Genomic DNA, 12964 nt, shown 5'->3' on the forward strand with positions numbered 1-12964 from the left:
TTTCTCAAACATTTTAAAAATTATCTTTTCACATGTGAAATTTCAGCTGTTGATTGTCCTGTTCTATTACTTGACACCGTTTTGTAAATAGACAAACCGCTTATGGTTAACACTGAACAAAGGAAATTAATATTTTTTGCATTTTTATCTAACATTTCCAGAGAACTTTGGTATCATTTCGATGAAAAGCTTTAATCTGTTTGGCATCATAGATACCTTTGAGAATCTGTTAAAAGCTGTATATTCACTCCCCAGAAAAATGCACATGGGCATTTTCATCTGTCCCCCAGCAGAGGTAGCTACTGTTAAATGTGTGGTGTATCTCCTCCTATCATATATACAATACACATAAAGTGTGTATCTATATGCATATACTCTTTTTAACATATATTGGCTCATCAATGTTATTTTTGCTATTTTTTTCTGCTTAGATGTCTGAAATGTTTCTTGCTATCTCAGTTTATGTTACTAATTTTAATGCCTGCTAAGTAGGCATGGATTATTCTTTCCTTAGTGATAGAAATTTGGGTTATAGCCAGCATTTAATTTAGTTTTTCTGTTAAGAGTGGTACTGAAATGGATATCCTTGTATATGCTTTTTTGTGCATATTTGCAAGTATCCTTTTGAAATAGAGATTTAGAAATGGCGTTGTTAGGTCATAGGATAAACTCAGTTTTAAAACGCTGATAGATACAGCCAATTTGCCCTTCATTTGACCGGTACTCAGTTCCCTGGTGGCTTAGCTGGTAGAGAATCCGCCTGCAATGCGGGAGACCTGGGTTCCATCCCTGGGTTGGGAAGATCTCCTGGAGAAGGGAAAGGCTACCCACTCCAGTATTCTGGCCTAGAGAATTCCGTGGACTGTATAGTCCATGGAGTCGCAAAGAGTCGGATACAACTGAGCAACTTTCACCTCACTTCAGTTGTATGTATTTGTTTCCCTATATCATCACCTATGCTTGGTATTACTGATTATTTTAATAATTTTAAAATAGAAGTTTCTTATGAATGAAATTACATTTCAGTTCAGTTCAGTCACTCAGTCATGTCCGACTCCTTGCGACCCTATGAGTTGCAGCACGCCAGGCCTCCCTGTCCATCACCAACTCCCGGAGTTCACTCAAACTCATGTCCATTGAGTGGATGATGCCATCCAGCCATCTCATCCTCTGTCGTCCCCTTCTCCTCCTGCCCCCAATTCCACCCAGCATCAGGGTCTTTTCCAATGAGTCACCTCTTTGCATGAGGTGGCCAAAGTATTGGAGTTTCAGCTTCAGCATCAGTCCTTCCAAAGAACACCCAGGACTGATCTCCTTTAGGATGGACTGGTTGGGTCTCCTTGCAGTCCAAGGGACTCTCAAGAGTCTTCTCCAACATCACAGTTCAAAAGCATCAATTCTTAATTTATAGCAATAAAAGATCTCTTTAACAAGATTTTCAGAAATGCTTTGATAAGTATTTTGATGTAGGATCTTTATTTCCAACAGTGGTCACACATTACCTAAGGTCAGCCTGTGACTGTTATGGCCACAGACACATTTTATTTTTCCTGTAGATTAGATGGTGAGATTTTGTGTAGAAGCTGCTTTTGAAAAATTGAAAAAGCAAGCAGTTCTGAGCCCTAATTCCAAACGTCTTCAATGTGTTGAATTCACCCATGCCCGTTATCTGGGAATATGCACTCTACAAATGGCATCAGCAGGCTCACTTCACTCCTTACTCTCCTATAAGCATTTGAATTTGTTATCCCCATAGCCTAAATGAAAGGGACATTTAACATAAAGGATTGCTTCTTGAATTAAGTTTTCTGTATACATACTGTTAATGAAGAGAGGAAAGGAAACACTTACTGTTGATATGAAGACAGAAAGTAACTTTTAAAAATACACCGAGATAATGTTGTGGTTGGTATTTGTTAAGTGGAATTCTGCTTTATCTGAATATTGCTTTATTAGAAACTCTGGTCTTTTTGTTTATTCTAAATCCTGTTTTTAGCTGTAACATCCAGTGACTTGGATTATATCAAGATTTGCCTTTTTGGCTAATATGTAAGATAGTTACTTGACATGTTGACAGTTAAGTTTTTCAAAGAAGTGCTCATTTAGAAGTGTCCGATGTGAGATAATTGACCTCATCCCTGTTCACACTAGCTCACCATGCCGTCTCCTATGCCTGAGTACCTGAATGTGCACTACATTGGGGAGTCTGCCTCCAGGCTGCTGTTCTTATCAATGCACTGGGCACTTTCAATTCCTTCCTTCCAGGCTCTAGGGTAAGTGTCCTGAAGTTCTTGAATATTAAGTGTGATTTTGTAGCACAGATGTACATGAGGCAAGAGCTTTTATTTTGGGAGAATTTGTTTAAACGGGGCAAACTGATACAGCATTATAACTTGAAATTTTATATGAAGGATCATAGTGGGTGGTGTTTACTGTATATTATTTTATGTGGAAGATTATCCATATTTCATAATCTGATGGAGTTAACAGTTTGAATGAAGTCAGTGCACTGGAGCCAGCATTTATAATAGGCTGTCTTTGATTGGCTTAAATAAGGGAGACTCTAGATGACTTGGGGTATTGTTTCTCCCTACCACCACCGTTTCAGTGTCATCTCAGGCTTGTTAATAAGGATCTGAAACTTGCATACACTGAATATGTCTGAAAATAGAAGTAATTATTTTTTAATCATGTGGTTGGTTGCCCCCTAAAAAGTAAGAAAATATAAATTAGCCCATAGTACCACTATGAAGAGTTAGAAGTTTGGTTGTATCACTGAAGAGCATGTCTGTATTCTGTTTAGATTAGGTGGTAATGGAAAATGGTCTATTATGAGAAATCCAAGCTTTGTTTAAAGTCAGATTTCTTTATTGTTTTAAAGTAACTGGTTTGAAGAAGCAAAGAGACCATGGAGAAAGTTAAGCCCATAGTTAGAAAAGTATTGGTCACGTTGTAGGACCTCATTGTACAACAATGCCAATGTTATTTTCTAACTAAGAGATATAACGCAGGCCATCAAAAACTGACTTTTTAAATCTGTTTACTCTGTTCTTTTTTTGTGTGCTTTGTTCACTGGTTGATTACCTTTGACTTTCCTGTATAAAACTTTAGACTCAGAGTTTTCATTCCAGTCCCTAAGAAAGGAAATGCCAAAGAATGCTCAAACTACTGCACAGTTGCATTCATCTCACATGCTAGTAAAGTAATGCTCAAAATTCTCCAAGCCAGGCTTCAGCAGTATGAACTGTGAACTTCCAGATGTTCAAGCTGGTTTTAGAAAAGGTAGAGGAACCAGAGATCAAATTGCCAACATTCGCTGGATCATCGAAAAAGCAAGGGAGTTCCAGAAAAACATTTATTTCTGCTTTATTGACAATGCCAAAGCCTTTGACTGTTTGGATCACAATGAAGTGTGGAAAATTCTGAAAGAGATGGGAATACCAGACCACCTGACCTGCCTCTTAAGCAACAGTTAGAACTGGACATGGAACAACACACAGGTTCCAGATAGGAAAAGGAGTACGTCAAGGCTGTATATTGTCACCCTGCTTATTTAACTTCTATGCAGAGTACATCATGAGAACCGCTGGGCTGGAAGAAGCACAAGCTGGAATCAAGATTGCCAGGAGAAATATCAATAACCTCAGATATGCAGATGACACCACCCTTATGGCAGAAAGTGAAGAGGAACTAAAAAGCCTCTTGATGAAAGTGAAAGAGAAGAATGAAAAGTTGGCTTAAAGCTCAACATGCAGAAAACTAAGATCATAGCATCCGGTCCCATCACTTCATGGCAAATAGAGGGGGAACAGTGGCTGACTTTGTCTTTGTGGGCTCCAGAATCACTGCAGATGGTGATTTCAGCCATGAAATTAAAAGATGCTTACTCCTTGGAAGGAAAGTTATGACCAACCTAGACAGTATATTAAAAAGCAGAGACATTACTTTGCCAAAAAAGGTCCGTCTAGTCAAGGCTGTGGTCTTTCCAGTAATCATGTATGGATGTAAGAGTTGGACTATAAAGAAAGCTGAGCACTGAAGAATTGATGCTTTTGAACTGTGGTGTTGGAGAAGACTCCTGAGAGTCCCTTGGACTGCAAGGAGATCCAACCAGTCCATTCTAAAGGAGATCAGTCCTGGGTGTTCATTGGAAGGATTGATGTTGAAGCTGAAACTCCAATCCTTTGGCCACCTGATGCGAAGAGCTGACTGATTTGAAAAGACCCTGATGCTGGGAAAGATTGAGGGCAGGAGGAGAAGGGGACGACAGAGGATGAGATGGTTGGATGGCATCACCGACTCAATGGACATGAGTTTGGGTAGGCTCCGGGAGTTGGTGATGGACAGGGAGGCCTGGTGTGCTGCGGTTCATGGGGTCGCAAAGAGTCCAATACGACTGAGTGACTGAACTGAACTGAATATTGTATTTTCAAATATATGAGTCAGTTATAAGGTTTCATAAAACATATTTGATATTTGTTTTTGTTTTTATAGGCAAGAAAACAGCATATCATTGGTGAAAGCTTATTGGAATGAACTTTTTACTCTCGGTCTTGCCCAGTGCTGGCAAGTGATGAATGTCGCAACTATATTAGCAACATTTGTCAACTGTCTTCACAGTAGCCTTCAACAAGGTAAAAAGCACCTTATTTTTCCTTTTCTAGGATATAAGAGGAGACATCGGTTTTATAGTATTACGTTTAAAGTTAAGTATCAAAAGATAAATATCAATAATCCTTTTTACCTTACATAATTGTTACATTTTGATATAATTCATTAATCAACCAAAATAGTTTTAAATGATAGTACAACAAAACTGAAACAAATGTATTTAAGTGCTCTTTCTGATCAGGCCTCATGAATTTTTACACTTCAACGTACATACCAAAGAATCCAGGGTACGCTTATATAGAGGTAATCAACTATTTATAAATGTATAGTTACCAACTGTTTTTAAACTGCTTTTCTTCATTGTAGCCTTTTGAATCCCAAGGTAGGCTAAACTTTTTTTTTTTTAATCAATTCATCAGTATGTATCCTTTCACTTAGACACTACTGAAGAGTCACAAAACAATCCTAATTATCTTTTTCCTTTTCCTGATTACAACTCCCATTTGCTTGAGGAGACAGGTGGGCAAGCACTGATTTATAAATGTTTTGTTTCAGAATGGCTTGTGACTATCCAAGAAGGTGCCCCTTCATCAAATGGGAAGAACTATTTTTTTTGAGTTCAAGAAAAAATTATAGACAGAGAATTACATTTATTTCCTTTGCATATGCCACTTCCTGTTGTTGTACATTTTTCTTGAACTATCTGCTTCCCCTCCATTTAATGGCAAAGAATAACCTCATCAATAAGATTATTGATTATTAAAATCTCATCAATAGTAGATATACCAGAAGTCAGTACTACATAAACACAATAAATTTTAAGTTAGAACATACTGTTTTATTCAACTTTTCTTTGGTCTTAACAGGGTTTTTTTTGTTGTTGTTGTAATAGTGTCGGTAACTTAAATATCTAGATGATTTTGCTTATTTTATTGATATAAACTTAAATCCTATTAGCAAAATTTGAGTCTTTTGTAGTTAATCTTTATAGCTTATCTTCTCAAAGGTGTATCTTGGAAGGAAACATAACCTTTAGGGCTTTTTATATTAACAGCCTGTTCTTTTTTTATTTTCTTGAATGAACAGTGTCTGAAGATCATTAATTAGTTTCATTTGAAGTTGGCAGAGAGGGACTTCCCTGGTGGTTCAGTGGCCAAGACTCTATGCTCCCAGTGCAGGGGGCCTGGGTTCCATCCCTGGTTCAGGAACTAGATCCCACATGCTGCAACTACGACCCAGCACAGCTGAATAAATAAATAAATAAAACACTAAACTTGCAGATATATTGAATTTTTAACATTTGATAAATTGATTATATTCAAAGCTGGAAATTAGTGAGGAGGAAATATGTTGGATAAAAATAGTCATACATTTTTGCTGAACACTAGAAGATTTTGTTTGTTTTTAATTAAAGATAAAATATCAGCAGAAAGAAGGAAATTATTGATGGAACACATCTTCAAACTACAGGAGTTTTGTAACAGCATGGTAAAACTCTGCATTGATGGATATGAATATGCCTACCTGAAGGCAATAGTACTCTTCAGTCCAGGTATATAAACATTTACTTCTTATTCAAAATACAGTGTTTGAGGATGTGGAGAAATTACAACCCTCATACATTTGCCATTGGGAATGTACATTGATATGGAAACAACTGAAGTGTCCATGAAACAAATGAATAAACAAAATGTATATATAAATGGAATATCATTCAGCCATAAAAAGTAACGAAATTCTAATACATGCCAGCATGGATAAACCTTGAAAACAGTATGCAGGTGACAGAAATCAATCACAAAAAAAAACGCATATTAAATATTTCCATGTATCTGCATTGTCTAGAATAGGCAAATCTATAGAGAGATTTGTGGCTTCCTTGGTGTAAGGATAGGAGATAATGGAGAGTGACTACTAATGGGTGTTTCTTTTGGGGCCAACAAAGATGTTCTAAAATTAGATTGTGGTGAGGTTTGCACAACTCTGAATATACTAAAAAACTATTGAATTGTACACTTCAAATCTGTGAAATTGTTGGATGTTAGACATCTGGGCATGAAAAGGAAAATTGAAGAAATCAGTGAAATGACATAGACTTTTAGTCCTGTTCAGCACTTGAATGTTTAGGTATATTTGCTAGGCATCATTAAAAGGCAAAAAGAGAGATGAAGATTGCTTTGTTAATGGGTTAAATTTCCAAACATGTTATGCTGCTGCTGCTGCTAAGTCGCTTCAGTCGTGTCCGACTCTGTGCGACCCCATAGACGGCAGCCCACCAGGCTCCCCCGTCCCTGGGATTCTCCAGGCAAGAACACTGGAGTGGGTTGCCATTTCCTTCTCGGAGTTCCCAATAAATAGAAAAATGGGTCTCTTGTCTTTCTGCCAAGTACTAGTTTTTACATATAGTAAAATGACAGTAAAGCTCAACAATCAATTTTAGAGTAAGAAAAATTGCCTATTTTCTTAGGCTCTGTATTCTTCATTTTGGTATATGTTTTTCTGTTACTATGTATCATAATAAAATTATCTGAGGAACCCTGCTTCTTACTACCTTCAGTGATATCAGTAAGATAATTAAAGCTATTTTGTACTATTATTCTGATGTTTTAGCTAAATTAATAACATGTATCGCAATCTTTATCACAACCAATTTGCCACTTTAATTTTCCTTAAAATTGAAAGACCGTAGATTTGACAACAGAATTATAATGTACTTTTGTTTTATTAAATATTCCCTCTGTTTCTGTTTGCTACTTTTCTTATTCTCCTTAGTCAGGATACCACTTTCCATATTTTAGGCATAAGTTTCATGAAATTCTTTTAACATTTCCATTTCAGTGAAATATTTATATAGGTTATTTCATGTTGCTATATTATTTTTCTGATAGAGATGATGTTCAGAGTTTATATTTTCCTAAGTATCTTTTTATCCTAACAATGGTGAAAGGAAGATTTTCTTATTAAAAAAATATAGAATATAGCATGCACGAGCGTGGGTGACATGGGTGAAGGAGAATCATGAGGTACAAACTTGTAGTTATGATCAGGTCACAGTGATAACATTTGTAACATGGTGACAGTAGTCACCATTGTAGTGTAAACATGAAAGTTCCTAGAAAATAAACCTTGAAAGTTCTCATCGGAAGAAAAGTTTTGTAGCTTTGAATGGTGACAGATGATAACTAGACTTACTGTGGTGATCATTTCACAGTGCATATGAATGTCACTTCATTTTGTTGTGTACCTTAAACAGATACGTTGTATGTTAATTATACTTAAGTTAAAATATGTATTATTATTTTAATGAAAAAAATTTTAAAGAATATATTTTGAAAATGGGGGCTTCCCTCATAGCTCGGTAAAGAATCAGCCTGCAATGCAGGAGATCCCAGTTGGATTCCTGGGTTGGGAAGTTCTGCTGGAGAAGGGATAGGCTACCCACTCCTGTGTTCTTGGGCTTCCCTTGTGGCTCAGCTGGTAAAGAATCCGCCTGCAATGTGGGAGACCTGGGTTCAATCCCTGGGTTGAGAAGATCCCCTGGAGAAGGGGAAGGTTACCCACTCCAGTATTCTGGCCTGGAGAATTCCATGGACTGTATATTGTATAGTCCATGGGCTCACAAAGGGTCGGACATGGCTGAGCGAGTTTCACTTTCATTTTCATTCTGAAAATATTTCCTTGGTTAAAAATACTTTTAACCAAGCTAAGTCATTTCATTTTTTTGTTTCTATTGAAAGCAAAATGATCAAAATCCTTTCTACCACTTTTGAAATAGAAAAGGCTGTCTTATTTTATTTGAGCCCAATGGTTTCATTTTTTTATTAAATGTTAGAATACATATATCAGATGAAATAGTTTTAAGGGTTTAAGTACAGTGCCTGGTATTTAGTGGGTGGGTTACTAAAATAGTATTTGTGGAATGAAAGAGCCACACATATATGATCGGGCTTCCTTCTGAACTGTTTTTTATTACCTCTTCCATCTCTACTTGGTATCTTAGTAAATGAGTATTCAGAACTAAGGTAACAATATATTCTTTAATGTTTCAGATCATCCAGGCCTAGAAAACATGGAACAGATTGAGAAATTTCAGGAAAAGGCTTATGTTGAATTCCAAGATTATATAACCAAAACATATCCAGATGACACCTACAGGTATCTAGAAGTTAAATACTATTTAATTAAATTCATCTTAAAAATTTTTGTGTATCTGTTTCCTTATTCTCCATTTCAAGTGTAATTAAATTTAGTCAGCTTTGGCCTTTCAAGTAGTTAATGCATTGTTGCAAGCACTTTATATGTACTGTTTTATATGAGGCTTCAGCACAGAAAGGTTAAGTAACCTGCTCAAAGTCACACAATAAACAGCAGAGCCAGGTAGTTTGACTCTCACACCCAAGCTCTTAACTTGCTTCAGATGAAATAATGGATTGAATTAGAAAAGCGGATGAAAAGTGCATGAATTTAAAAAATAGCTTATTTTATAATTAATTTTGAAATTTGGCCTATGGCATTTATAGCAAGGTGTTTCTTACCAGTGTCCTTTAATAAAATGAACTCAGTTTTTGAGTGATTAAGCATTTGGCTGTCAAAGCAAGAGCACCTGGGTTTAATGCCTAACCCTGCTACTAGCTGTAAGACCTTATAGAAGTTAATAGAAGTTATTTAACTTCTATTTCAATTTCTTTACTGTAAAATGGAGATAATAGTACCCACATTTTATAATTAGTATAAGGATTAAATCAGTTAATATATTCAAAGAGCTTGGTAGAGCAGTGCCTGTTACATAGTAAGGGCTATGTAAATTTGTTTACTAATATTATTAACATACTTCAAACTAGTAAAAGAATATGTTACATATAATAACTTTTTACATATATTAGATAATAGGCTTATAAGGCAGTTCCATCATGAAAATCAGCTGTAGTTTATCTAACATCTAAATAGTTTTCCTACCTTACTTCCTAAGTATCTATTCACAGTTCTGTGAATACAGCTCAGCTGGTGGGAACAAACAGGAAATGAGGTATTTGAGCAGTATAGTACATGAACACAGAAAGATCACTTAATTCTGGGTCTGCTGGTTTCACTTGTTCTCAAGTGCTCCAGTGTTCTCAAGAGTGTAAGGCCTTAGCATAGAGGAAGGACAGATAATGCCACAAACTTTTTGGAAAGGTAGTTCTTTGGGTGTTAGTTTTGTTATGATCTTTTTTTTTCTTTTTTCAGTGTTTTAAAGTTTCAAAAGTTTTATACCTTATATAAATTAATGGGCTTTCCCTGATGGCTGAAAAGGTAGAGTCTGCCTGCAATGCTGGAGACCAGGGTTTGATCCCTGGGTCAAGAAGATACCCTGGAGAAGGGCGTGGTGACCCATTTTAGTATTCTTGTCTGGAGAATTCCATGGACAGAGGAGGCTGACAGGCCACAGTCCATGGGGTCGCAGAGTCGGACACAACTGAGCAACTAGCACACACACATACAAATCAATGGAGTATTTAGAGTTTTCCTCGTTTTGACTGTACGCCTTCTTGCTGACCTCTGTTCCATTAGGTTCCAGGTTCTTTGACCTCTGGAACTCTTTCTTAGTTTCTTATATCCATAGTTAGTTTCATTAATTATCTTTGGATAGCAGTTTTCAACTTAAGATGTACTTTCACACAAGACATTGTCCTACCTCACTAGCACAGAAACTGGCAGGGATCATCTTGTTGATTGTCACAACATTGGGAGAGAGACAGGGCGAGTAGTGGCTTCCACCCATTCACATAGCTAGGAAGTAGTTGAATCAGGATTTGAACCTGATGGTTTTGATTCTGTAATCTGTGCTCTTCCCATTAATAACAGCTATTGCCTATTTGGGGCTTCCCTAGTGGCTCAGCTGGTAAAGAATCTGCCTGCAATACAGGAGACCTGGGTTCGATCCCTGGGTTGGGAAGATTACCTGGAGAGGGGAACAGCTACCCACTCCAGTATTCTGGCCTGAAGAATTCCATGGACTACTTCCATGGGGTCACAAAGAGTCAGGCATGACTGAGCGACTTTTCACTTCACTTCACTTCACTTCATTGCCTATTTTACTATTCCCAATACATTTTGCAAAGCAAAACCAAAAAAACTATCTTTGAGCCTCATGTATCCTGATAACACAAAACATTGCTATGATAACCTTGAAAGAGTTCCTAAGCCATTAAACTTATAACTCGATCCATGGTTTAAAACTTTGTTCCATGGTTCATACAACCAACTAGAGGTAGCACAGCATAGCAGTTAAGAGCAAGGCTTTCCAAAGAAGTCTCTCAGACATCATATATATCTAGGTGATTGTCATATCGTTTAAGGCTTGAGAATACTAAATATTACAAGTGTTGAAAACCATTGGTAATCTTTGTTTATGGCATTGGTATTCATGCAGAAATTACTGATGTCTTTCAACTGAGTTACTCTTTGATTTACAACCTTGTTCACCTTCCTTTTCTCTTTTGAGGTTGTCTAGACTACTACTTCGATTGCCAGCTTTGAGATTGATGAACGCTACCATCACCGAAGAACTGTTTTTCAAAGGTCTCATCGGCAATGTTCGAATTGACAGTGTCATCCCACATATTTTAAAAATGGAACCTGCAGATTATAACTCACAAATAATTGGTCACAGCATTTGAAAGCTGAGATCTCAATTTAAAGTGATTGTTCTTTCCCAGAACACAAGAAGATACCAAATCGAACTCACTGATTCCAGGGCATCTGGAAATTTTTACTTTAAAAGAGAAACCAAAAACCAAGATATTTAGATTTTACTTCCTTAAGAAGACTGTTTGAAGTGACTGAGCAGGTAGCAGGAATTAGAATTTCCTTTCCTGTCTTATTTAAGTGAATAAAAAATATTATCATCTTATTCTTGGTTAAGATGACACCTAAAGCTGTCACCTCTTGACTAAGATTTCTCCTTTTATTTTATAAAACAAATAAATAAGTCTCTCTGTTTTCCCCCAGAATTGTGTTCTATTCATGTTTACTTTCATTATGAACCAGTACAAACACTTAATCAATCGCTAAGAAGGATCTTGCATTTTACGCTTCTAAAATATAATCTGTTTTAATTACCTGTCTAAAGAAGATTATTTTATGCTCAGTGATATAATGATAACACTGGGACTATAGGAGATAATAATTGAATATAAATATTTTTTTGTTTTTTGTAAATATCATGGCACCATTAGCATTTATCACCCTCATTGCTGGCAATGAGACATAGGTTATTTGTGAACTTAAGAGCTGATATCTTTAGTGTTGTGTATTATTAGTTACAAGCACTTTTTATTTATGTATGTAGCAGAAAATTGTTTTTGAGAATAAGATAGGGTTCATGTTTTAATATTTTTGGTTTACTGTGTTGTAAAAGTAATAGAAACTGATTGAGTGCCACAAGCTTCAGTATTTCACAACAGATATATAAATTGTTGCTGTTTATTCCACAGAAAGCATCTGTCATCTCTCCCTCTTTCCTGACCTGCATTTAGTTTCCTGACCCTTCCATGGGATTTAGCCAGTTTCTGTTAGGTCACTGCAAATACCTCCTTTGTGAAAGTGGATTTATCATAGCCAGTCTGTGTTTCCAAAGTGAGTTAGACAGTTATTTAAAAGCAATTGATAATTTTTTGAGACTTCAGTTGTTTAATACATGGAGGAATGTGCACTGATTTTTCACTCTAAAGGGGAAAGGGCTGTTGTAACAACAGTATGAGCATCAGCCTGAAGCACTGCCTTGTATACCACAATGGAAACAGTTTAGATTCCTTGAATGTCTTCCACAGTAATGTTTTCTTTAGCAGAACATGATACTGTTAAGTATTTCTTTGCTATAACTTCGTGAGAAATTACTTTGTTATCTCTATTTGTTGATTTTTTTTAAAAAATAAGGATATTTTATTGCACTTGAACATTTTTTACAAAGATTTTGCAATAGAAGAGAAGCAGAATTTGGGGGAAGAGTATGGATTTTACTAATTGCTGCTTTATAGTAAATAAGAAGTTTTAAAGTGTCAATTTACAGTCTTTACCAACTTAAGGGAAACTTTTTTTCCCTATTTAAAATGTGATTTTTGTCAATGGGATTTTTTTTCTATAATGACAGCTGGGTAAACTACATTTAGTACAGAATAGTCAAATGGAAAAATCAGTAGGTTTATACCTTTATAAACCCGCTGAAGAAAGCCAAGGATTCGAGAAATTCTTTTAAGTAATGTACTAATGGTTAATTAAGATACATGTTTGAAGTATTTTTCCTGATTACATTTACAGTTGTATTTGGAAGTGTTTTTTAAAAACTACATTAAAATGTGGCCTGCATTACAAA

General features: G+C 36.1%; 1 protein-coding gene across 4 annotated transcripts in view; it reads left to right on the plus strand.

Moving 5' to 3' along the window:
- NR2C1 (nuclear receptor subfamily 2 group C member 1) overlaps positions 1-12964 on the plus strand; it is a 39938-nt gene extending 26974 nt beyond the window's left edge. For 2 of the 4 annotated variants that reach the window (XM_027543133.1, XM_027543130.1), the window contains exons 10-14: positions 2152-2273; positions 4495-4634; positions 6026-6163; positions 8661-8766; positions 11096-12964. In XM_027543133.1, the coding sequence (XP_027398934.1) occupies positions 2152-2273; positions 4495-4634; positions 6026-6163; positions 8661-8766; positions 11096-11270 (681 nt within the window). In that variant the 3' untranslated portion in view covers positions 11271-12964. The remainder of the gene's footprint in view (positions 1-2151; positions 2274-4494; positions 4635-6025; positions 6164-8660; positions 8767-11095) is intronic. The other 2 variants (XM_027543132.1, XM_027543134.1) reach the window with 2 other exon arrangements.

Source organism: Bos indicus x Bos taurus, chromosome 5 (genome assembly GCF_003369695.1).
Source record: "Bos indicus x Bos taurus breed Angus x Brahman F1 hybrid chromosome 5, Bos_hybrid_MaternalHap_v2.0, whole genome shotgun sequence".
Lineage (NCBI taxonomy): Eukaryota > Metazoa > Chordata > Mammalia > Artiodactyla > Bovidae > Bos > Bos indicus x Bos taurus.